The 24,688-nt window shown below is 38.8% G+C and overlaps 2 protein-coding genes across 2 annotated transcripts; both read left to right on the forward strand.

Moving 5' to 3' along the window:
- The first annotated feature begins 1,163 nt into the window (after positions 1-1,163).
- Positions 1,164-6,397, forward strand: LOC103716198 (APETALA2-like protein 3). Its single transcript, XM_008804109.5, has 10 exons — positions 1,164-2,357; positions 2,434-2,459; positions 2,558-2,588; positions 2,691-2,778; positions 2,880-3,025; positions 3,522-3,566; positions 3,690-3,793; positions 3,913-4,046; positions 4,783-4,887; positions 5,769-6,397. Exons 1-10 carry the CDS (start codon positions 1,801-1,803, stop codon positions 5,976-5,978), a joined length of 1,446 nt encoding a protein of 481 aa, XP_008802331.1. The 5' UTR covers positions 1,164-1,800; the 3' UTR covers positions 5,979-6,397.
- A 7,875-nt stretch (positions 6,398-14,272) lies between these two features.
- On the forward strand, positions 14,273-24,542 carry LOC103696279 (zinc finger CCCH domain-containing protein 11-like). The gene is made up of 8 exons (XM_008777848.5): positions 14,273-14,736; positions 14,847-14,931; positions 15,060-15,206; positions 15,301-15,389; positions 19,895-20,083; positions 20,257-20,387; positions 20,474-20,573; positions 23,930-24,542. Exons 1-8 carry the CDS (start codon positions 14,563-14,565, stop codon positions 24,134-24,136), a joined length of 1,122 nt encoding a protein of 373 aa, XP_008776070.2. The 5' UTR covers positions 14,273-14,562; the 3' UTR covers positions 24,137-24,542.
- Positions 24,543-24,688: the final 146 nt, after the last annotated feature.

The following is a 24,688-nucleotide window of genomic DNA, read 5'->3' on the forward strand; positions in this document are numbered from 1 at the left end:
TTTATATAGTGTTCTACTTTGTTTGGTTTAGGAACTTGCCTATGCCCAAATTGAAGATGGCAAATTAGAGGGGAGCAGTAACCCAGAATGAACAAGAGGTTGAGGAGGAGGAGATTCCACAAAAGATTAAAAGGATGCTCCTCTCATGTTATGATCCTAAGGATGATGCCATCACATTCATGATGCCATTGGAGATTAGTCCTGCATGGGTCCAGGATTTTATGCAGAGTGGAGAGTGGTGATAGGTATAGAAAATCCTTTATATAATGAAGCATTAACCATCACATTATAAACATGCTCATATGACCTTTTTCTTTTTATTCACTATGTATCATCATTCCTCTCTTGACAATATAACTTATCTCTGCCTTTCATGTATGTTGTAAATATGATTAATCTTCAATAAAAGCTGGGTGGCTTCTTTCTGCCTCCCCTTTTACATCACTATGTATCATCATTATATGATTTGTGATTCAAAGTCAAAGATTTCGAAGACATCAACAAGGTAATATCTATGTGATGGCTTTGGTGCTAATATGATTCGTTTGTCTTGCATTTCTCCTTTTGTTATCATTTCAAAAAAGTTTTGAGAGAATCGAGAGGCATCATCTATTTTCGGCATCAATGGGACCCTTTAATTGTTCTTCAATACGTATATCAAAAATCAAATTTAGCAATCCTTGCCTTATTTAATCTCTTTGGATGGTTAATAACTGCATCTTTTTATCTGGGGGTATACGCTAAAGTCTTAGGTACGTATCAATGCTTGGAGTGATTGTTTCCACATCCGGATTTATTTTGGGCTGAGCATGATGATTGGCAGATCAAGATTGTAATTGTGAGGCCCTGTTGAATTGGGCTGACCTTGGCCCAGATTTTTAACCTGATCCAACGAACGAACATTTAGGTCTTTTAACGTTCGTACGAACCTTTCTATGCGGAGAAATGCACGCCGTCCTGGTACGACTCTACTACGTTGTCGCGACTTCTGAAAAATGTTTCAGCATAATAATTTCTATGAGGAGATCCCGTACGGATAGATTCGTCCCCAGAAGCCAGTGGGAGAGGAGATCGGAAGACCGACACGTAACGGTCAAACCATACGACACAGCCAAGAGTATCGTATTTCCTCTCTATATTAGCGGTCGCTAGAAATAAAAATTATTGTATACTTCGGCTCTTTCACACGTCCCATCCCACTCTTTGGCTGCTCCCTCTTTCTTCTCGGCATCTTCTCCACCGAAGCCTCCCTCTCTTATTCTCCGGCCGATGGACGGCAGCGGAAGGTGGGGATTCCGCCGGCGATTCCCCACCAGTCACCGCCGCTAGCCGGCGTTCGTTGAGAACCGTTTTCGGTTCCTTTCCGACGACTTCTCTCTCCGCTTATTTCCTCTCACCCCTCTTTCTCGTAGATCTAGCTTCGCATAGATTTCAGTTTCTTTTCCTTTTTTCTTGTTCAAGAATTCCCGATCTTTGATCTGTTTTGGGATTTGTCTCCATTCTTCCTCTCTCTCTCCGTCTCTATCCAATAGTGGAACAGGGAAGGAGGGAGCGCAGGGCTGAGAGAACAAAGAGGAGGAGAAGGATTGCGAGCAAAATGCTTTTTAAATGCATTGGATCTACGATCGTCTCCGTTTTAGTATAAATGTTTGATGTTTTTATTATATTTCTGTTTTGCTGTGGTTCTTGTTTCTTGAATGGGTGAGGGGTAAACCCGGATCGGAAATCGAGCGTCTTGGAGAGACGGGGAGTAGAGTTGAGTCGTGGAAGAAGGGTTGGTAGCGATCTGAGAGAGAAAAGATGGTGTTGGATCTCAATGTGGCGTCGCCCGGCGAGTCCTCTTCTTGCGGGGAGGAGAAGGTCCTCATGGAAGACGGCTCTGGCGGCGGGCCGTTGGAGGAGTCGGGGACCTCGAATTCCTCCGTCCTCAATGTTGCTGGTGACAATGACTCCTGCTCCACCCCCGCCGCCGCTCCCGCCGTCGGCGGCGGCTTCAACTTTGGCATCCTCAAGAGCTCCCTGGCAGCAGATGGGGAGGAAGAAGTGGAAGAAGACTTGGAGGAAGAAGATGAGGCATCAGGGGAGGCAGGCTTTGTCACTAGGCAGCTCTTCCCTCCGGCGGCGGAGGTTCAAGAAGGCGTCCAGCCTCCGGTGATGGCTTCTTCATCGACCCCGGCAATGCCTCGAGGGATGGAGCTCAGCTTCCTCCAGGGTAATACGGCTAGCTCGGCAGAGGCCAAGGCTTTGCAGCAAAAGCAGCAGGCGAAGAAGACCAGGAGGGGGCCAAGGTCTCGGAGCTCTCAGTACCGGGGAGTCACCTTCTACCGGAGGACGGGGAGATGGGAGTCTCACATATGGTTAGCAATTTCTTTCATCAATATCTGGTTCTATTTCTTGCATATAATCTGATGGGATTTTGCTTTCATTGAGCAGGGACTGTGGCAAACAGGTCTATTTGGGTAAGGTTATTTTTGCTAGTCTTTCGATTTGATGTCAGGAAAATATGTTGATCCTATGTTCTTTGTTTTTTCTCTCTCTCTCTGGATGGGAAATTTAGGAGGTTTCGACACTGCTCATGCCGCTGCACGGTATGATTGGTTTTTCATCGTAATTTGCTGATTTTGTGGATCAAGTTTTGTTCATTAGTATTTGTGTAGAGAATCATATTGGATCTGGCTTTTGGAGCGCAGGGCGTACGATCGGGCTGCAATAAAGTTTCGTGGGGTTGATGCTGACATCAATTTCAATCTCAGTGACTATGAAGAGGATTTGAAGCAGGTAATTGCTGATACAGAATATCCATGATTAAACTAGTTTGTTGGATATCGGGTATGGTTGGATAACTACAATTCATATATGGTGGATGCTTTCCATTTTAGATGAGGAACATGACCAAAGAAGAATTTGTGCACATACTTCGTCGCCAAAGCACTGGATTTGCTAGGGGGAGCTCAAAGTACCGGGGAGTGACGCTTCACAAGTGTGGTCGCTGGGAAGCTCGCATGGGGCAGTTCCTCGGCAAGAAGTAAGATATCGTCTCACTATGTAATGTTCTTTTCAGGTTTGTCTTAAACTAGGGTACGCTCTGCTCCTTCAGTATATCTCTAAGGTGTCTTGGTCATTCTAAGTTATGCTCACATTGTCAAATTTGGGTTTGTTTTGACAAGGGAAGAAATTCGTGACCTTGAAAAAAAAAGGGAAAAAAAAATCAGGAACTCGTTGGACACTAAAAAGTGGAGGAATTGACAAACAATCAAATGATAATGAAGATATCTTAAATGAAAAGAGGGAATTCGGAGAATTTCAAAATAATCAATGAAATATTTGGAAAAAAAATCATAAATTATTTATAAAAGTTGCTGGAAATTTTAGAATAATTTTGTGGGAAGTGCAGTATCAGGTGTTTGACTGGGTAGCAGAAACCTTATCATCTCTTAATCCTTCTTATATTTTCCCCCCAAAATATCACTTGGAAACCAGTCTTTACCAGTGTGAACTGAGAAAACCATGACTGCATGCAGGTACATATATCTCGGGCTATTTGACAGTGAAGTAGAGGCTGCAAGGTTTTACCAAGCTCAAATTATCGCCTGGTTCACAATGATTTTATAAATTGAAGCTTAACCTCAGCATGGTTCGCAACTAACACATTTTTCTTTTTCTTTTTCTTGTTTAACCTGGGATATCAGGGCCTATGACAAGGCTGCTATTAAATGTAATGGAAGGGAAGCTGTCACAAATTTTGAGCCAAGTACCTATAAAGGGGGGATACTTCCTGAGCCTGATAGTGAAGGTATTATTCACCAAACTGTAATTTTCCCCTATTATCTACATTAGAATAAGTGTAATCTATGACATTTGCATGAACTTTAAGTAATGGTTTGTGTCAAACTTACCTTTTGTCGGTTGAAGTTGCTGGCAACAATGTTGATTTAGATTTGAGGATTTCTCAACCTAATGTCCATAGTCACAAGAAGGATAATAACTCCATGGATATCCAACTCAGTTGCGGCTCCGTTGAAGCTTTGGATGCCAGGAATTCTAGGGTAACAAATCTTTACCATCAGAACTTTATATGCGTGCTTCATGATTTTAACCTTCAGAAATTTTTATGAGTACACATAAGGTGAGTCCATTATGATTAATGTTTTCCTGAGGGTAGTATTTATCTTATTGGTCCTGTTTTTTTCAGTGTTGTAACATCGCATAACTTGCAAATGCTATTTTCTTTACCATTAACATATTAACCAGCTTTTATTTTCTCAGAGATCTCGCAGAAAAAAGTGTTTAGTCCTGATTTCTGTTGAATAAACAAAATTTATATCTGCATTTGGATGCCGAAGACATTGAAATTAAATGGCGATTTAAGGTGAAATGAAGAAAGAATAATGTAAACTTTGGAAACTCCACTGGGTTTAATTTTACAATCACTTACTTTTACCAGATTTCTGCATTCTTATAAGACATCCAAGAACCAAAGTGTCTGAAATCACTTGATTTTTTTCTTAAGGGGAACTCACAAATGTAAAATGATCTCCTGCGCGTTGAAGCACCACCAGAGTCTTAATATTTACGACTAGTCCAATTATTCATGATCAATATTAAATTCCTGTTATCACCATTTTGTGTATCCTGTCCTGCAATGATTTTTTTTTCTTTTTCTTCTCTTTGTGCTGCGACACTGATGATTGATTATCTTATTTACAATTAGTTTTGTGCGTGGAAAGCTTATCATGTAAAATCATTGATTCTCATAGCTTATGTTTTTTTTTGCTGTGTTAGGCTGACAATCTGACATCCCATTTGGCTCATCGTCATTTACCAATGGCACCTGAACATCCTCATGCCTGGACTGCTCTATACCCTGGTTTCTTTCCGCATGTTGAGGTAAATTCCAAGTGCTTTTTTCTCACTGCAAATTCGTCATGCTAGTGGTTGAGATCCACTGTTATCCTACCATTTGGCCTAAATTCATTGAATGCTAACACTCCCTTCTTATATTGCTTTAGCTTCCATAATGTGAAAATCCGTAAGTACCTATTTTTTCTACGTGGTAGGAGACAAGATTTGCCAAACACCATATTTCGTTACTAAGGTGTCTGTGTTTGCATTGTTTGTCTAAATCTTTTTGAATTTGTGTCATCCAAACATCCCTGGTGTTTTATACACTATGCTCCTGCAAAGCAAGAGATACTTTTGGTTCATTATTTTCTCTATCATTACTTGTCTTGATGGAATCATTTTTTGAGTCTCCGAGTTTCTGACTGGAAGATATTATTTAGACTAATTACAGTCTGAGCAAAGCATTAGAATTTGATTTTGGCTCTTCAAGTCTACTTACAGGATTAGCAGAATTGATAAGAAAATGTGGGGACTTGAAACATAGTGCATTGCTGTCCCACCAATGTATCATGAACCCCGTTTGTTCCCAGCAGTCCTGCTGTGGTAGCAATCCTGGATGATGTGCCTTAGCATCTTTGTTTCTTGCAGTTGAAGCTTTGGGTTTCATTTGAATCAGTCTTCTCTCATATATTTACATTATTCAGACCCATTTCAATTCTACAGGATCATTAATATTCGACTGCTACGGTTTAAGTTTTTTTTTTTTTTGGTACATAAGAAAAATAATGGACTACATTCTGTGACCAATTGATACATCCGCCTCTTGCAGAATTTCCATTGCTTGCTGGTTCCTTGATTTGTTATTTTAGTTACCAGGCAGTTGTGTCAAATTTCAATGCGTTCTGATTGCTGGCATTGGAATTTAGGAAAGAGCCATAAAGGGGTCTGAGCTGGGTTTGTCTGCTGTCACCAACCGAGCATGGCAAATGCATGGCCCTACGTTGCCGTTCTCTTCTGCAGCATCATCAGGATTCTCTACTACCGCCGCTGTAGCAGTTGCCCATCATCCATCGTCATCCGCCGCTCATCGTACTTTCCCTCGATCAGCCACCGTCGATTATTATTATAGGAGCTGAGTGCTTATGCCTGCAGCCAACAAGAGGGAGAAACAGAGGCTTAGGGTAGCCATCTGCGATGAAATAAGACTGGTTGGCTCTTGTTACAAGGTTACTTATTGCACCTAAAAGTGCACATACTATCTTATATCTTTATGCATGACACTGCCATCTTGCATGAGCATGGTTTGTTTGTCTTAGACTTTTGTTGCTCCAGGGTTTTATCTGTTGGACCATTAGCCTTTGCCAAGAGCATAAAGCTTTCTGGCTTTAGAAGTAGGGTCAGGGCAGTGAGTGGATGCTCCTGGGCGTTGAATGTAGCCCGTAGTTTCTCTTTTTTGGCCTTTCAATGTAATATGATATGAATCTATCATGGCTTGCGCATGAGAAAAGTCTATTACTATTTACTGCCGTAGATGGCTCTAAGCTTTAAAGGGGAACCTCCTGTCTTTCTCCGCTGCATTTTTTTTTTATTCTTTTCTATTTTTCGCTTGTTTCTTATTGGTTTCCAGCTGGGATTTGTCCTATTAGGAAGTACAGACAATGTGACTTTAGTTGCTTTTTTTTTTTTTTGTTTTCGGTTTTTGGAGCAAATGAATGGCTCGCTTGACAATTGACCCAGTCACCTGTTACTCAGGGGAATAGGTTATTCCACAGGAATCCGGAAAGGACTTCCTTGCCGTGGTCTTTTTTTGGTGTTCGTCGCACTCGCATGCCGAAGTTGGAACAATGATCAGATAGAAAATGCTAGATTGAAGGATGAGTTTTTTTGTCTGGTGTGTTGTGAACAGGGAGATAAGCGCACTGGCTGGGGTTTTGCTGAAGATGGAGGACCCCAGGCTGCATCTCGGTTAACTGTGACCCATTGGTTGGCCCGTTCCTGTATATTTTCTGCCCTGATAGATGTGAAATTATATCCTCCACCATCTGCTTTATGTGAGTGTGCACCCTGCCAAGCACAACCATCTGTTTCCGTAGGTTAATCTTCTAAATAAGTACAAAATAAATGGAGCCCACAGGTCTGTGATTGAAATGGTGTACCTTTTAGCGGATGCAAGGTAGGGGGTTGCTCTGGTTTAGTGAAGGGGCGAAAGGCACTTCCCTCAATTTTATTATTAGTTAAGATTATTTACAAATGGAAAACGAGGAGCACAAGATTGGCGGACATTAGGTTTCTCCGAGAACATGAATTCTCCTGCATCTTTCTCAGGAGAAACCTGTCTTCTTCGAGAGCTCGAGTGGCGATCTTGTATGTCTTGGAATTTCTAGAGCTCTTAATTGATGCGGCGTGCAGGTTCCAGCATGCGCATCAATATCAATCTAGTGCGGAGCAATGCACGTATCCGGGCACCAAAAATCTAGCCTCCAAGGGCTTCATGTTTGAGAAAAGAAAAAGAAGAACAAAGAAGAAGAAGAATTTTATATTTCTAATTGATTCTTTGCAAAAATACATACAACACAATATATAGCTTAAATATATATCTAATAAACTAAAAATTAACCAGATGTGAACTAACACAGCTAGTATACATCACCTTTACAATTGTTGAAAGAGGTCCACGTTTCAAACCTTGAGTATTGTTTAAAAATAAATTATAAACTAGCAGGAATATCTTATAATATTGCTATTACACCGTTAACATGTGGTAGATTTCCCATCTTTATTTCTATGATCACAACGGGACTTGTTTTTGAGCTTTAATTTTGATACCTAAGCCTCTACCGGCAAGGAGTGACGGAAAAATGGGAATTGCAGCCATGAGTGCTTTTTCTTGCGTGGTTGCAACAAATTCATGGTAAATTTTAATTTTAAAATCTGCCCAAGTTTGAACCGGACAAATAAAAAGCCTGTCAGGTGCTTGCGGCCCTCCAAATCGCTAGGTCCTTGACTAGGTTCATCAAGGAACCCTCTGGGGTCCAGCCCATTGAGTCCCTAAGGGCACATGACTGGTGGAATATCCTTGTCTCAGTGCGTCCCACCTTAGGAACCCAGCCTCGTTCAAGCACATTAGAATGCGACGTATCAAGTGACGATTGGGACGTGTCCGTCGTTAGCTTGCTAGGTGCTGTCACTTATAGCCTCTCTTGAGTTCCCACCAGCATGCTGTCAGGTTATTTAATCTCTGTTGGCTTGCACTTTTACAGGGCTAGCTACAACCTGCCTGCGGAGCTATGACAGGAGCTTGCTATTTGTACTACCCTTTGAGGTGTTTAATGGTGCCCAGATTCTCGGCTATTCTCTAGTACAGGCAGCAGATTTGACTTGCCTCCCTGTGCGCAAATTGAAGCTCCTGTGAGGACTGAGTTCACGAGCTTGAAGAAGTACGTGACATTATTCGATATACGCATGCATCTTATATGCATCATGCTGGAACTTCGCTTGGTAAGGATGTCTCGCACAAGAAAAGAAAAAAAAAACAAACAAAGATTAGTTTGACGAGAGCTAAACAACAGCGTGAAGGTTCATTAATCGTGTGCACTGTCTCGTCCCCTGGGACCGCACTTTAGTAGGAAGTGGGGTTCAAGTTTGGTTGGCAAGTGCATGGCTTTTCTTTCCTTTTCTCCGAGGATGATTATTACCCGTGGGTGTTAGATCTTTGATGAGGAGCGACTCAACAAATTTAAAGGCCTAAAGCGATATCACTAATAATAATAATAAATATATTTAAAAATTATTTAGACTTTTCAATGGGTTGAGAGTCTTTAAGTTTAGAAGCCTCAATGCTGCATTTATAGCTAAGTGCCTTTGTGAGCCTCAATGCATTTATAGCTAAAAATTTTTAAGCTCAGAAATCTCAATGCTACATTTATAGCTAAGTGTCTTGAGGCTTGGCAGCCTCAATACATTTATAGCTAAGAGGCCTTAGCGACTGCCTCAGTTGCCTGAGTTGAGCCGGCCTTGTCTTTGACATATATGTTTCGAAAGCAAAGCTGAGAGTGGCGTGGGCTGGCCTGGGGCATGCCCGACATGTGTTGAGGGCCAGAGCAGTCTTGCTGGAAGGTGATTCAGCCACGGTGATTGACTGGATTTAGATATTATTTGGTGGTGCGAATGGGTGTCACCCTCTACTCCAAACTATCCAAGTCATGGCGAGGGGTGATGTTGAGTTCCAAGCTATGCGCGTTTATAGAAAAGCCAATGGAACTATAGAGTGGATGGCCTCATATGTGGTTGTGGGTCAGAAAAAGGGGAGTTACTTAGTGCACTCCGTGATGTAATGTTTTTTTTGCTTTTTTGGATGTATCCACACTAGAGATGGATGAGCCTCTCTTGTGAAGCCCAAAGAAAAAAAAGAAAAGAAAAGAAAAGAAAAGAAAGCCTCTCTTGTTTCAATCCCGCTTCACAATTGATAATGAGAGATATAAATGACGGAGAGATGTTTCCGTAGGTTAAGCAATAAATTATTTTTGTCAGAGGCATGCATTTTAAGCCAAGACTTTACCGCCATCTTACATCAACAGTCGGACAAGAAAATAGTTTTCAATCAGTAAATTAACAAATTAAGGCTCGATCAACTCCAACTGGATTTCTTTACATGCTTGAGGATCCGGTATCGACCTAACGAAAAAGGTCGAGTTTGGCCTAGGCTCAAATCCTGGAGTCCTCTAACTTGGCAATTTCTATGCTCGTTTGAGAAAACAAGTTTGAGGGTTGATCTGTGAACAAGATCCGAAGCCAGCCTTAGGTGAGAAGACATCTCATTTCTTCTCGCCTTCATTCCTCGATATCAAACTGTGGTCAGTTTCCCTTTCCCCCTCCCTATAGCAATCAAAATTACTTGATAGTGGCAATAAAAGAACAACATTATCCATATCTAAATTACCGATCATATTTTTCTCATCATTTATCTCTATTAAGGAACACCACAATCAAAATAAGTACTATTGTTCAAAGCAATAGAAGTTAACAAAAGCTGCCTACCCAAAAATTACCTGCACAAAGATCCACAAGAGAGAACATGATACATCAACAAGTAGTATATATTATGGCATTGGTAGGTACGCTGCTCTATTTAAGGACTGACGTGTATGTGTTCCATAGTTCATACTATAGAAATGATTTGGAGCCAGAAAGGACACATTTATTGAACCAAGTAAAGGTGAAATGTTCCATTCAAGATAGGCCAGCAATCCTTATTCAACAGTTGCATGTATAGAAATGTTAAGGATACATGGAGTCTACCCTCAGACTATTCACAGCCATTCATTTATTGTGAGTGCATGAAATTTCACCTCACAGCCTTAAAAGGTGAGGACACCTGGATCTTTCTCAATGAAGCAAATGCCAAGCATAAATCCTTATCAATAGGGGATTATAGATAATGAGATAAATAAAAACAAATTAATTTGCTCTTGTTCATCAAAGGTGCCCAGAGATAGAGTAACTTGTCAGTACAGAGAAGACCTTAATTCATGTCCACAGGCATATCGCCAAGGTTGTTCAGAGAAAGAAAGAAGTATAACTCGCATATAACCGCATATCAGCGGCCATGCAAGGGATTGGTGGATCAGATCAAATGGCTCCTATCAGTTGCATCCAAATGTTGTTGCTTGGACAACCAAGAACTGTTTAAATTGGTTATACTTGTGTTTTGGCTCCTATTAGAGTAGTTTGAGTTGAAAAATATGGAAGAAGCGAAATGCCCGGATTTTCTTAAAGAAATCACGTTCTATCTATTGTACTTGCAGAAAATCTTATCAACCTTTTTCAACTGGAAACATTTCTCATTTGCTCTTCGCTTGGGGGAACCCCTGAGTCCCGTATGGAATCCTCTCCGTCTCTGCCTGCCCAATCCTTCCCTTAAGCCTATCGGTCAGGGCCTAATGTCTTTCATCGTGGAAGGGGCAATGCTTTTCAATCTGGTATCCTTGTAAGCCTTCTAAGCTGTCCATTCTGCAATTAGGCGCTGACTCCAAGACTGATACGATAGGCTTTGAGTCATCAGTTTTAGCCCCTAGACGAGAGGGCTATGGGTATAGACCCGAAAGCACCTTCACTGGCCATGGACTACTCAATCAAGAAGCTGTTTAACCCTCATCTCAAATTTGGAAATAACTTCGCAGCATTGGCGCCACACGTCAAGAGACACTGATCTATTTTATAGAAAAAAAGTTAACTTATATCAGGATGTAGAACTTATATAGTTGCACATTAAAGATACAGAGATCCTTCAAAGTACTTATGAGATTATTAAATTTGTTGAATAGTTTAACAAGTCTACTTATAGACCACTACCTATTATAAAAGTTTTTTATTGCTTTTTAATTTTTTTTTGCAAATTTTTTATAAATAGTTTCTCTAAACTTCATTTTTCTAATAAATGCCAAATGGCTTTGCCTCCCTCTTCGTCAAAAAAAGATCTCCTATTAGAGTAACTTTGCGTGCTACAACTGCTATTGCAATTATATGAAGCCTACTATTCTACTAATCAACCACAAAGAGAGAGAGACATCTTGCTTCATAGACTTCCATTTAAATTCTACTTAAAACATTGGAACTTCATGAAAGTGGATTCCACATTCAATAAAACACATCTTGCTTCCAGCTGGATCTCTTTTGTTTCATCTTGAGCCACTTGTCTTTTGTGGCTAAGAATCTCTTTTAGGTCCCAACATCCACACACCACAGGGGCTCTATTGCTGCTTCCTTTATAATATTCTAATAAGACTGTAGCCGATCAAATGTGAGTTCATGCTTTCATTTTTTTTCCTTCTTTCATGAACCTGTCCATATTCTTCCTAATCCTTCATCAAAGAATCATGCTGTTAAGTGTTAACACAAAGCATTCTTTCCACCCCCTCTCAAAGTTCACGAGTCATTTCCCAAGGCAAGAGGAAATGGACATTAAAGTTTGTTGAGCAAGATTGCGTCTATATCCTAGTCATTATCCTTTGTGCCTTCTCTTGTTGTCAAAATGCACTAATTTACCTTTTTTAAAAAATAGTAAAATATCACATTGGGACATCTATATAAACTAGCAGTTATTTGACTTAATATAATTTTATTTTATTCTATGAAAAAATTGTTGATGAATTGATTTGGGTTAATAGAGATATGCAAGATAATGACAAAAAATATTCGATCTTTGAGAGGTTATAACATATAAGAATTGATAAGATTAATCCTTCACATGGAAACCTTAATTCGCTAGTATTTTTGTATCCTACATTCTATAATGAGGGTCAATTTAATCTGTAGCAATTTATAATATTGTTTGAATTGAGTGAGAATATATGCCAACTCTTACCATCTCTTAGAAAGCCATTTGCAAAAGAGAAGAATAGAAAACAGAAAAAAGTTGAATAATGGTAGGACAAAATTTCCTTTCTCAAAACAATTCTCTTGCATCAAATTAGTGTGCAAATGCCAATAAATGTAAGAAATAGACAGCAATTGAAGCAGTCGTATTATAATTTATTTGATGCGAAGCACTGGAGTGCATGAATGACAATTGGTTAGAATTTTTCAAGGAGATGTGTCCTTGAATTATATTATTTCGAAATGCCATATTCTATTTTAAGGACATGCTTTGGTATTGCCATGTTAACTTAGACATCATAATAGAATTAAAATGACCTCCATATGAGTTATGGTTCTCTTTTTAATGTGTAATTGATAATTGCAATTAGAGGGATGAAACATAAAATGCTAGCTTGGTCGGATACCGGGCTACTCCTTTAATAGTACATATTTCATCAAAACAATATTTGTTTTTAGCCTTTTAGGAGTGCATGAGTAATTTAACTGGCCAAGTTGCTGATGTCGATTTTGTTGATACAGGATATCAGGTTTGATTCTGCCCTCACTCCAATGTTTAGCTAGACTAGGCCTCTACATATCCTTGTTCTGTATATAAGTAACTAAATAAATAGATATTTTTTTTTTGCTTGAATATTCTTCTAAAAATTTAAATTTGCGTGAATACCCTCTTAAAAATTTATATTTATTTCTGTATCCTTATAAAACACTGTTTTTGCACAAATGCCCCTAATATAACGGTTCTTCTAATACGATTAATAAAAACCATATTTATTTTAATTAAAAATAAATAAAAAAATTGAAATTACTTTTTTGTTCTCCATCACGATCGTCTTATAAATATTTTTTTTTGCACATCTACCCATTAAGAGTATTCTAGTCATTTGAATTTGGAACCTTTAATTTTTTTAACGGTATTAGATGGTGTGGGTACATATACAAAAATAAAGATAAAAAAGGGTAGAATAGCAAAACAAGTGTTTTACGAGTGTATATATACAAAAATCAGTTTGGGAGGGTATTCATGCAAAATTCGATATTTAGGAGGGTATTTATGCAAAAAACCCTAATGAGTTTTTTTTCCGCAGGGATACGCTTCTAAAAATTCAAATTTGCTTGAATACCCTCTTAAATTTATATTTATTTTTCTACCCTCATAAAACACTATTTTTGCACAAATGCTCTTAATATAATAGTTTTTCTAACACTGTTAATAAAATCTATATTTATTTTAATTAAATATTTTTTTATTACTTTCGGAGGATATTCATGCAAAATTTGATATTTAGGAGGGTATTTATGCAAAAAACCCAAATGAGTTTTTTTCTGCAGGGATACGCTTCTAAAAATTCAAATTTGCTTGAATACCCTCTTAAATTTATATTTATTTCTGTACCCTCATAAAACACTATTTTTGCACAAATGCCCTTAATATAACTGTTTTTCTGACACTGTTAATAAAATCCATATTTATTTTAATTAAAGATAAAATAAAATTTTAAAATTACTTTTTTTCTTCATCATAATTGGCTTATAAATGTTTCTTTTTCACATCTATCCATTAAGAGTATTTTAGTCATTTTAATTTAAAACTGTTAATTTTTTAATGGCAATAGACCACGCGAGTACATATGCAAAAAAAAAAAAAAAAAAATAGAATAACAAAATAAGTGTTTTACTTGGATATACGTGTAAATATCAATTTTCGGAGGGTATTCATGCAAAATTTGATATTTAGGAGGATATTCATGCAAAAAAATCCAAAACAAATATCGAATCCAAACTTAACTCAACCTAAGAACGAGCAAGATCACCCATACCAAGCTCATTTACTAATTTTCATCAAAAGTCATCAATTAGTAAGGACAGGATAGGTCAATGTGGATCTGGTTGTCTTATAATAGGATCCTGGTCTTATGCAATAAGAATTACACTGTAATCCGGGATAGACTTGAATAAGGCTGGGTTTGAGCTTAGTTAGTCCACTGTACATGGGATATGTTGGGGTCCAAATTGAAAACCTTGGGATATGAAATTGGGTCGGTCCCAAACCGAAAGCCCGGTCGAAGTTAGCCCCAGGTAACTTGAAGCGAAACGAGTTCTATAAAGTTCTATAAACCGGTAATGGAGTAGGGATTGGGAAAACCCCATTTTTGGACTTCAATTGGAAAGGCAGCTTCTCCCCGCCCCATTTCGTCTGAGTCCCCGGCTCCTTCTTCCTCCGCTCTACATCCATCAGAGCTCTGAAGAAGGAGGAGGGAGCCTACCCTCGGTCTCTCGCGCTCTTTCTCTCACGATCTGCGCCTAGGGTTTTCTTGGTCTCTTTAATGCTGATCGCCGCCGCCGATGCCTCCAAAGCGCCAGACCTCTAAGGCGGAGATCGCCAAGAAGCAGAAGGTCGTCGAGGACAAGACCTTCGGCCTCAAGAACAAGAACAAGAGCAAGAATGTCCAAAAGTACGTCCAGAGCCTTCAGCAGACCGTCCAGCCCAAGCCCGACCCCTCCAAGCTCGCTGCCAAGGTTAGGGTTTCCATCCTTTCCCCCTATTTCCCTTTCAATTCCTCCTTGAAAGCCTTGAAAAAATCCCATATTTAACAAAAATAATGCGTTTTCTATTAAATCCCGAGTAGAAGAAGAAGGAAGAAGATAAGGCGAGAGAGAAGGAGCTGAACGATCTGTTCAAGATCGCGGTCAGCCAGCCAAAAGTCCCCGTTGGTATGATATATTTTGTTTATGAAACATGGATGTTGCAGGCAGTGGCTGAGGTTGTTTTATGATTTTTTTTTATTATAAAAAAATGCAGTATTACTGTCTCATTGCTTGATTTTTCATGTCTTGATTAGGTGTTGATCCCAAGTCTATACTATGTGAGTTCTTCAAGGCCGGGCAGTGTCAGAAAGGGTTTAAGTGCAAGTTCTCTCATGATTTAAATGTCCAGAGGAAGGGTGAGAAGATTGATCTCTATAGTGATAAGCGCGATCAACCTAATGGTAGGAACTGGAACCGTGTTGCTATAATTCCCATTTGTAATTGTTCTGTGTGTTAGTTGGTTGTTCATTCGGTTTTGCCTTTAATGTTATTTAGAGACGATGGATGATTGGGATCAAGAGATGCTAGAGAAGGTGGTGGAATCGAAAAAGAAGGAATATAATCAAAACAAACCCACTGAGATTGTATGTTACCCTATCCTCGTCAATTTGCACTTGCACTATATTTTGCTAGTTAGTGTGAATGCTTGTAGAGGCAGTTATTAAGAAAACAAGGAACATGTTGAGTGTGTTCTAATGGTCATCATAGCTCTCATTTGTTACCAGCTGGTAATTTTTCATGAGCCACTAATCTAATTAGCAATTTTTGATTCTTTGTGCTTTCAATTACAACAACTTCTTGAAGAAGAGTCTTTTGACAATTTTTTATTCCAAGACTTAACCCATTGCTCTTTTTGAAAGTGAGGATACTTCAAATCTTTGACTTGAATAAAGAAATCAAGGAGTTTGAAAGTTGGAAAGGATGAAAGGAGCTTAATGCTAACTCATTCATGTCTTCAAGTCATGCTGATTAAATTGGTTTGGTGTTAGTTTATATGTAGATGCCATTGACAATGTAATCTTTTTTTTTTTGATAAATTGGATGTCTCATACTCGCCTCATATGAATACATCCTACAAAATCAGAAAACAAAACATCTCTAAACAGAACAGAAACACTAGTATACGATGTCCAAAGAATGCCACCAAAATGATCCGGAACAAAAGAGACTAACAAATTCGTTGCACTGTTCGCTTCCCTGTAGACATGATTTGTAGCAAAAGATGTTCAGGACTCTGCTAGCTTCCAAATATCATACAACAGAGGATGTGCAATGGCAGATCTAGCATGCTTCGTAATCCAACCCATTGTTGTAGCTTAATCGCCTTCAAGTAGAACATGAGTGGCCTTTAGGAAGAGGGTAGCATATCGAATCCCCTCCCAAGCAGCCCACAACTTTGCTCCTGGAATGGACGGTTCGAAAAGTTGAGCCCCACCCGCCGTAGTAAATTGACATTTCGAGCCTTTGATTACAAAACATGCACCTCCTTTGTTGGCTCTGTTGTTGTCACTACCATCGACGTTGACCTTAATAAAGCTCGGGGGTGGGGGCTCCCTAGTAATAAATACCATTCTAGTAAGTGAGGTTGTAGATAGAGTCCTAGATGTCCTTGGCTCTTGACGGTTCTTCAATGGTTGTACTCTGAATAATTTCAGTAGCTTGCATAAGTGCCATCTCCAAAATGTAGCTAGATGAAAGGGAAGTATGATAAAAAAAATTGGCTTATTGCTTGCGTGCCAGATATGATAAACTATGTAGGCAGCTTGGATACACTCTTTCTTTTTGTTTGGCCTATGTCCATAAGTTTTTAAATAATGCAGAAGTGCCTCAGCTAGGGATGGAGCCGAAAAATTGTTAAGGGAAAATTTGATGGCCACCAAACCTGCATTGTTTTTGGACATTGAAAGAGAGCGTGGGCTACTGATTCTTCCTTGTTAGCACAAAGATCACAATTAGAGTAATGTTCAATCCCCTTTCAACCAATATTCTGCGGCAAGGAATGCGGTTCCAGACCAACTTGCATATAAATAAAGATATGCGAGGGTGCACTCCAATTTTCCAAACCTAGGCACTAGTCTTTTCTGGTGCCTTTTTGTACAGTTTATATAACTCCTTGGCCCTGACTTTAGAGTGGCAGGACGTCCCCCAAACCAATCTATTTGGCATGCCAGCATTGGCATAGCGATAGTTAAAATTGTATTTGATAGCCCTTCCTCCTTTCTGGTTCCTTTTTGTATAGTTTTATATAACTCCTTGGCCCTGACTTTAAGAGGTGCACGACCTCCCCCAAACCAATCTATCTGGCATTTCAGCATTGGTATAGCAATAATTAAAATTCCTCCATCTAATAGCCCTTTCTCAAACATCTGTCTAACATAAACCTCATTCCAAACCTTCCCATTAGAACTGAGAAGATCTGTCACCTGTAAGTCCATAACGGGCTCTTGATGAAACACGGTGGGCCAAATAGCAAGAGGGGTTGAAGATATCCAAGCATCATGAAGAACATCAATTGAGCCTCCACAACCAAGTACCGAACGAATATTAGACAAAATAACTAGGGCATGAAAGCATACTTCTTTCCAGATGAACGAGCTACTACGGGAGGGAATAGGCTTGGAGGAAGTCATCCATGACCCGTATTTTGCTCTCATTAATCTGCTCCATATATTATATGGTTCAAATGCAAATTTAGCCACGTGTCACGCCATCAATACTGAATGAGAAGCAACTGGATCCCCAATCCACCATCTTGGATCGACGTGCACACCTTTTCCCAGGCCATAAGATGTACTCTTTGAGTTTTGCCTGTAGTGCCCGAAAGAAAATTCTTGAGCATTTGCTCGAGCTGCAGGAGGGAAGACTTGGGCAGAATAGTATTAGACATAAGGTACATCTAGGATAGAACTGATTTGACCAAAGTAATCCAGCCCATCATAGACAGGGACTTCGATTTCCAACCCTCAAGTCTCTTTTTTACATTTTTCTCCAAATCAGAACAATCGACCCTTCTCAGCTTTCTACCAATGATGGGAATGCCGAGATACTTCCAGACTTTGTCTTTCTCTATAACTCCCAAAACATCTTTTATTATATCTTTCTATTGAGGCTTGATCTTAGGACTAAACCGGATAGCGGATTTGGTTAAATTCACCTTCTGGCCCGATGCTGCACAAAAGCTTTCCACAATCCTCTTAAGAACCATGGCATTTGATTTAGATACTCAAGCCAGGAGGAGGCAATTGTCAGCAGAGAATAAATGTGAAATAGAAGGTGCCGCCGGCATGGGTTGATAAGCCAACAATGTTTGGTTCTAGATAGCCGACTTGAGAGCTCTAAAACACACATCCATACAAATAATAAAAAGATAAGGGGAGAGAGGACAACCTTGATGGGGACCAACCGAAGATTGAAAAAATTCCATTAGCGTGCTGTTAATGAGAATAGCAAAGGTCCATCTCTGCACACTGCCCAATGTCCATCTGATCCATATATCATGGAAGCCCAGTTGCACCATGGCATAAATAAGAAAGTCCCAGCTTATGCGATCATAAGCTCGCTTCATATCTAGGGGGTCTTGCACCATGGTTCGGGACAAGCATGTATGTCTTGTTTCCCATGATGATAATTTTAAGGTATGGGTTGGTTTATTTGAAATTGTATATTTGTTGATCTGACACACTTGCACTGTGGTCCTTTTCATCTTCTCTAATCCTGGTTGGTTCTAGTTCAGTTATTGCGGAAACATGATCATATCCTATCATTCAACTTGTACTCTGTGTACTCCATTCTGTTTTTCTGCCTAATACCTGTCAAATTATCTACTTATGAAGAATACCTTTTCTACATAGTCATTCGTCGCTTTTTTTTTGTGACCTTTATATAGTTGATGAGGTCAGTCTTCCAACTTGATCTCCATGTGAGTGAGACTATAAATGTTCCATGGTCATTCGAATAGAGGGCTTTATGGGATGGATTTTTGATCATGAAAAAATTCTCTCTTTTGTGGCTATTTCTCAAGAATTACTACTCTATCTTGAGCTATTACTTTATCGTTGGAATTTGCTCTGATGGAAGAGGAGAGCAAACCAACACTCTGCATAAAATATCTAGGCTGACTATAGAGGTGAGCACTTGTTTGCTTCACTTGTTTGCTTGAAGAAGATGCAGATGTGGGAGCATATTCCTGTGCCACCATGGGAAATTACAACCTAAAGAAGTAAAAAAAGGAGAGAATATTAAGTGCTTAGGAAGTGGATACAGGAGCTTTTTTTTGAAAAAAATCCATAGTTGATGTGGCACCCAAGATGGACTTTTCTGCTACCAGGGATGAGCAAAGCATGTGGGCAATGTTCTGAAGCACATGCAGCCCTCTGCTTAAGATATTTCAGTTACTAATTGCCTGGTGTCCCCTTTAAATACCCTCAACCTGAATGTTGCTTTCTATCGCGATTTTGGATGGTCTAATTTTATGTGATTCAAAGGTACCATGTGGATACTTCTGATACAATCTACAAGATTCTAGTGAAGTGGACATGAAGGTGGATTGGTGGAACTTTTTGTGCTTAAGTCATCTTTTGCTGCCATTGTTGCCCTTGTATTGTTGCATTCTTGATAAATCTTAAAGATTACTGATATGTTTCACAACAAGCTGATTAATGCGGAGATATATTGTTGGCCAGTTAACATGCTAAGCAGGGTGTTGATAGAACATCCCTGCCACAGGTTTTGGAAGCAGCATTATTGGTGTAGAATTGTGCACTTTCTTTATTTGGTTCACTCCCTGCAACCACTATGTTTTCTTTGCTCTAGTTTTTTTCCCTCATAACTGTACAAGAATGTATTGATATGGAGCACCGAATTTACAGATTTGGTATCTGCATGTTGTCCTTTTCTAAACTATATAGATAATATTATATATTATATATTATATATTATATATTATATATTATATATTATATATTATATATTATATATATATATAGAGAGAGAGTGAGGATGTTAATTTTAGCTGTTTGATATTTGCAATATATGTGCAACTTCAGCATTTGGGTAAAGATTCTTGGGTGACAGTTTCATGTTTGTGCAGGTTTGCAAATACTTCCTAGAAGCAGTGGAAAAGAAACAATATGGTTGGTTTTGGGTTTGTCCAAATGGTGGGACAGACTGCCACTATAGACATGCCCTTCCACCTGGGTATGTTTTAAAATCTCAAATGAAGGCTTTATTGGAGGAAGAGACAGAAAAATTATCAATTGAAGAGGAGATTGAAAATCAGGTAGATGCCGCTCTGCAGTTTACTGTTGCTGATGTAATTCTTAAGTTTTTTCACTTCACATCAACTTTTTGTAATTTTTCAGAGCAATGCAATGCTTTGTTATCAAGTCCAGGAATTTTTTGATGTTGAAACCCGAAATATAGCACTAATTGGCCATCGTTTCCTTTGTACAGCGGGCAAAGATTTCTTCCTCCACTTTTCTTACTCCTGAGTTATTCATGCAATGGAAAATAAAAAAGATGGAAGAAAGAGAAGCTGGTCTTGCTGCACAGCGAGCAGAGAGGGCTAAGAATGATCGCATGAGGTAATTTTCTTTATATTGTTCATTCTCGGTTATCAAAGGTTGCTATAATGTTCGTGCAATAATTAAACAATATGGAACCCTTTCAGTGGCCGTGAATTGTTTCTGTTGGATTCAAGTGTGTTTGTTGATGATGCTGAGGCATACGAGAAATACCAAAGCGAAGAATCTGATGCTTCTGAACAGAAGGTAATCTCTCCATCTTGTTTTTTTTATAATTTTAGCATGTCTCAAACTGTATTTGAATATTATATACCGTAACATATTTGAATGCTTGCTGGATTTTTACGTTGCCATAGATGCATGAATAATCAAGTAAACTCAAAGCTACACATATGCTTGTCAATTACTTATGACACAAATGTTGTATATGCATCTGTTAGCATTACCAGAGTCAGGAAAAAATATCTTAATTTATTTGCCGTAGATTTGGCATTTTGCATGATCAATACTGCTTGGTAGTAGATGTGTGTATTCCCTTTGATGTTGTTTTTGTTGTAATAAATGTTGCAAAAACGCTTTTTTGACGCTAATTTTTGCCATCATATAGCAGCTCAAAAAGCTTTATAATATTTTTTGAGGGAAAAAAGCTATAATATTTTGAGCTCGTTTGGTTCACAGGAAGCATTTTTCCTCCTAGGAATATGATTCCTAGGAAGCAGATTCCTAGGAAGAGGATGCCTAGGAAAGTACTTTTGGCATGTTTGATTGACTATGGGAAAGTGACAAATTTTCAGAGTGCTTATGTTTGGTTGACCATCCACTTTTCTGGAAAAGTTATGTGTAATTCCTATTACACCCTTAATAAAAATTAGGTCTTTAATGCTGAAGGGCTTTTTTGAATAAAAACTAAAAATGAAGTGATTTTTGGCTCATGGGAAAGTAACTTTCCCATATTTCTCATGGGAAAGACTTTTCCATGAAATGTAGGAATCATATTTCTATGGAAATACAATTTTTCCATCTCTTTCCTTTGAAAACTCCAACCAAACAAAAGGCATCTCATTACTTTTCCGTTGACCACACTTTTTTCCCTTATTTTTCCGCGAACCAAACGAGCCCTTTAGTGTACATGAAACCTCCTTGTCTAGTGTCTCACCCTCATCCATGTCTCACCTTATGCGTGTTTGCTGCCATCACTCTGCCTCTCAGTCTATGTGATGCCTCCATCTCTTTCCCAATACACCCAGTTGTTGCTTGCATTATCATGACTTGGTCCGAGAAACTGTCCATACAAGCAACATCTGCCCACTGTAATTAATTCTGTCTGAGCACCCTTCCCCCAGTTCACTTACCCCTTTAACTGTCGCTCCTGTATGAAACAGATGACAGGCGGACGTGGAGAACCAGTTGAACAATTTTAGGTAGTGGAGGGGGTTTAGCGAACCAATGGTGGTGAAAAGAGGTGGCGGGAAGGGAAGGGGGTAGGAATGGTTCTATGGGGGAGTGGGTCAATGTGTGTCATAGCTCAGAGGTAGGGGTGAGAGAAGGAAAATACTGAACAAAGAATTACCAAAAGTGCAAAAACTTATAGCATGGTTCAACACATACTTCTCATTGAAGAGCTAATAAATAAACATTCATTGCCAAAACTTTTATTATCAAAATTCTCCTTATATATTACTCTTTCTCTCTCTATCTCCCCCACCCCTCTTTCGTGCTGAAGTGATTTCTACCTAAACCTATAGTACTCAGATAAAAGGATATGATTAAGCTTGTCGCAGTTATAAGGGCTTTGGATGTTAAAAATTTTCTGTCATGTTTTTGTGCCCTAAATATGACTTCTTGGCGATTGACAATCTACAGAGCCAATATTTCTTGGTTGGGATAAGGCTGGATGATTGAGGTTATGGTATCTTGTTTTCATCTTAGATCAGAGAATTAGCTGGTGAATTTTGGCGAGCCATTACCTGTGGTCTATGGTTGAATTGGGGCTATCATGAAGCTGTAAATGGTTAATCGTATAAGAATATTTAATCTAATTGCAATATTTTCAAATAAATAAGCTAAAAGGTTGTTGATTGGGATCTGAATTGAAAATCTGTGATGAATTATATTTTTTTTAGCGAAGTTTAACATGTTACATGCTCAATGAGCATGCGATGAAAGCCATTTGTAAGCATACAATAGAGAGCTCCATCAGCACCTGGGATTTGAGCGACCATCTCACTCAAACAAAGTGGAGAAACACTTTATTAGATTTCAATTTATTGATGATCATGTTACATGTAACCAAAATCAAGAACTGACACTGAACTGAATCCTAAATAAACCAATGCTTTCTGAACCTAGCTTCTTTTTTTTTGTCTTCTGTACTGATGCTACGTACGATACTTCCTCATAATAAGATTGATACTCTCAAAAACTGAATGGTCAGACAACCAACCTAATATGCATATGATTTTTTAAAATCAAACTAAATGATTACCAGATGACTCACGTAAAATTCATTACTGATTAATTAGTCAGATGCACTCATACACTGATCGGCATTGTTTTCACAACAGAAATTAACATAACGGTATCCTACTTAGATTAGTTGCGACCTCCCTTATTAGTTTTAATTGCTTCTAGCTCTCTTACCTTGAAGGACTAAGTAATTGGTCTAATTGAAGGGACTATACCTGCTCATCTTCCGTCACTTTGTAGTTGGTCTTTGCAATTGAAGGGACTATTACTCCGAGTGTTCCACTTACCTATGACAATTGTTTTGATTCTTTATTCAGCTTATATCAGAAGAGTCTAGACAACTATCATTTGTTAACCTTTTAGATCTTTCGGTCTTGTTACTTGCAACTTCTAAGATCAAAGCTCACATGTCCAAGGGAGAAGAGAAACGTGGAATATGATGTTCTGGGCTGTATAGAAGACTGAGAAAGTTAATCCATTTTACTTGTCCCTGTAGTCTTTGCCAAGAATTCTAACTTTGACTCTTTTTTATAGATCATTATTAGATTGATGGTATACCACTTGCTAACTTTGGTTGCTTTAAAGCTTTTCTTGGCCTTCCTAGCAAAAAGACTTTGTGAGCCTTCAAATCCTGTTCTAGTTAGAATAATGTTTCATATGGAGAACTGCTTGAATTGGTGATTGTAATTTGTGTATCAAATTTGTAAGTTTTGCTGCCATGAATGTTTCCTGAATGTATACTCCTTTTGAGACGGTAGATGATTATTTAGCAAATAATTTATTGTACTGATGGCTTGAGAGTGCAGTCTGTCACTGATTTTATTTAGCATATTTTTTGCCATTCATTATCGTTAATATCTTGTTCTTGGATCTTGGGGTGCATGGTATTTCAAGGGTGTTAGATGTTCTTAATGATGGAGATGTGATTCAACACAGGACCGGCCTCAAAGTATTTGCAGAATTCATGTGTGGGCTTTCAGAGTGGCTTTAAGAGTTCTTCATGACTAGATTTCATATTTGATAAGATTGGCTTCAAGATATCTTGCACTAAAAGATAGCTTATTGACATTCTCTTCACACAAGTGCTATCTGCATTGATGCTGTTAGCATGTGCTTATGTATTTTGTTGCCTGCAGGTCGAGAATGAAAATGGGCTTGAGAGGCCAGGTTTATCAACTTCTGTTGATAAGGTTGCTGAAGAAGTGCTGGATGATGATGATGATGATGATGATGATGATGATGATGATGATGAATTGGACATTGATGAGCTGAATGAGCTGGAAGCAAGTCTATCTAAAACATCCATCAAGATCTGTGAGCCAGATATAGAGGCATCATCTTGAGAAGCTTGCATGCATCTGCCAATGCCCAAAGTCTTGCATCCGCCCATGCTCGGATGGAACCATCGGCAGCAGCATCTCTGCATTTTGAAATCAAAGGCATGAGTGTACGATGTATTTGTAGCAAGCTGTGTAAAGTGCGTACAAGTTAACTCGGCTGTGCTCTGAGCAAAGATGCTCTAATGACCAGTCGTATTTTATTGAATTTGGCTCTAATAATAGAATCAGACTCAGCTTTGCTTGCTGAGGTGCTGGAGGAGCAAGTTTTGATGCAGCTTTTCCCAGCTAAGCAAGGCTATAAATTATGGTATCAAAAAGAATATTAAAAGGTCTAGTTGCTGACCGAATGAGTACTTCTGTAAGGCTAATATTAATGCAAGATATCTGTTCTGCTGCCTTTTACTTTCAACATCGTTTACTAGTTGATCAAGTGGCAAATTCATGATTGGATGCTATCACGTCTTTTGACACCCTTTGTGATTGATGCAGGCCAATGGAGTGATAGCCTAATAAAGTTATGCATCATTTTTTTCATTGATTAAGAATTTCAAGTCT

The sequence above is a fragment of the Phoenix dactylifera genome, chromosome 14 (genome assembly GCF_051530095.1).
Source record: "Phoenix dactylifera cultivar Ajwa chromosome 14, Ajwa_hap1_PhDact_Kaust_v1.1, whole genome shotgun sequence".
Taxonomy (NCBI): domain Eukaryota; kingdom Viridiplantae; phylum Streptophyta; class Magnoliopsida; order Arecales; family Arecaceae; genus Phoenix; species Phoenix dactylifera.

Coding starts and splice junctions, on each gene's coding strand:
- LOC103716198 (XM_008804109.5), top strand. CDS start 1,801: ATGGTGTTGGATCTCAATGTGGCGTCGCCCGGCGAGTCCTCTTCTTGC. Junction 3,567..3,689: donor AGTGAAGTAGAGGCTGCAAG/GTTTTACCAAGC, acceptor CTGGGATATCAG/GGCCTATGACAAGGCTGCTA. Junction 4,888..5,768: donor GTTTCTTTCCGCATGTTGAG/GTAAATTCCAAG, acceptor ATTGGAATTTAG/GAAAGAGCCATAAAGGGGTC.
- LOC103696279 (XM_008777848.5), top strand. CDS start 14,563: ATGCCTCCAAAGCGCCAGACCTCTAAGGCGGAGATCGCCAAGAAGCAG. Junction 14,932..15,059: donor CCAGCCAAAAGTCCCCGTTG/GTATGATATATT, acceptor TGTCTTGATTAG/GTGTTGATCCCAAGTCTATA. Junction 20,388..20,473: donor GCTAAGAATGATCGCATGAG/GTAATTTTCTTT, acceptor GAACCCTTTCAG/TGGCCGTGAATTGTTTCTGT.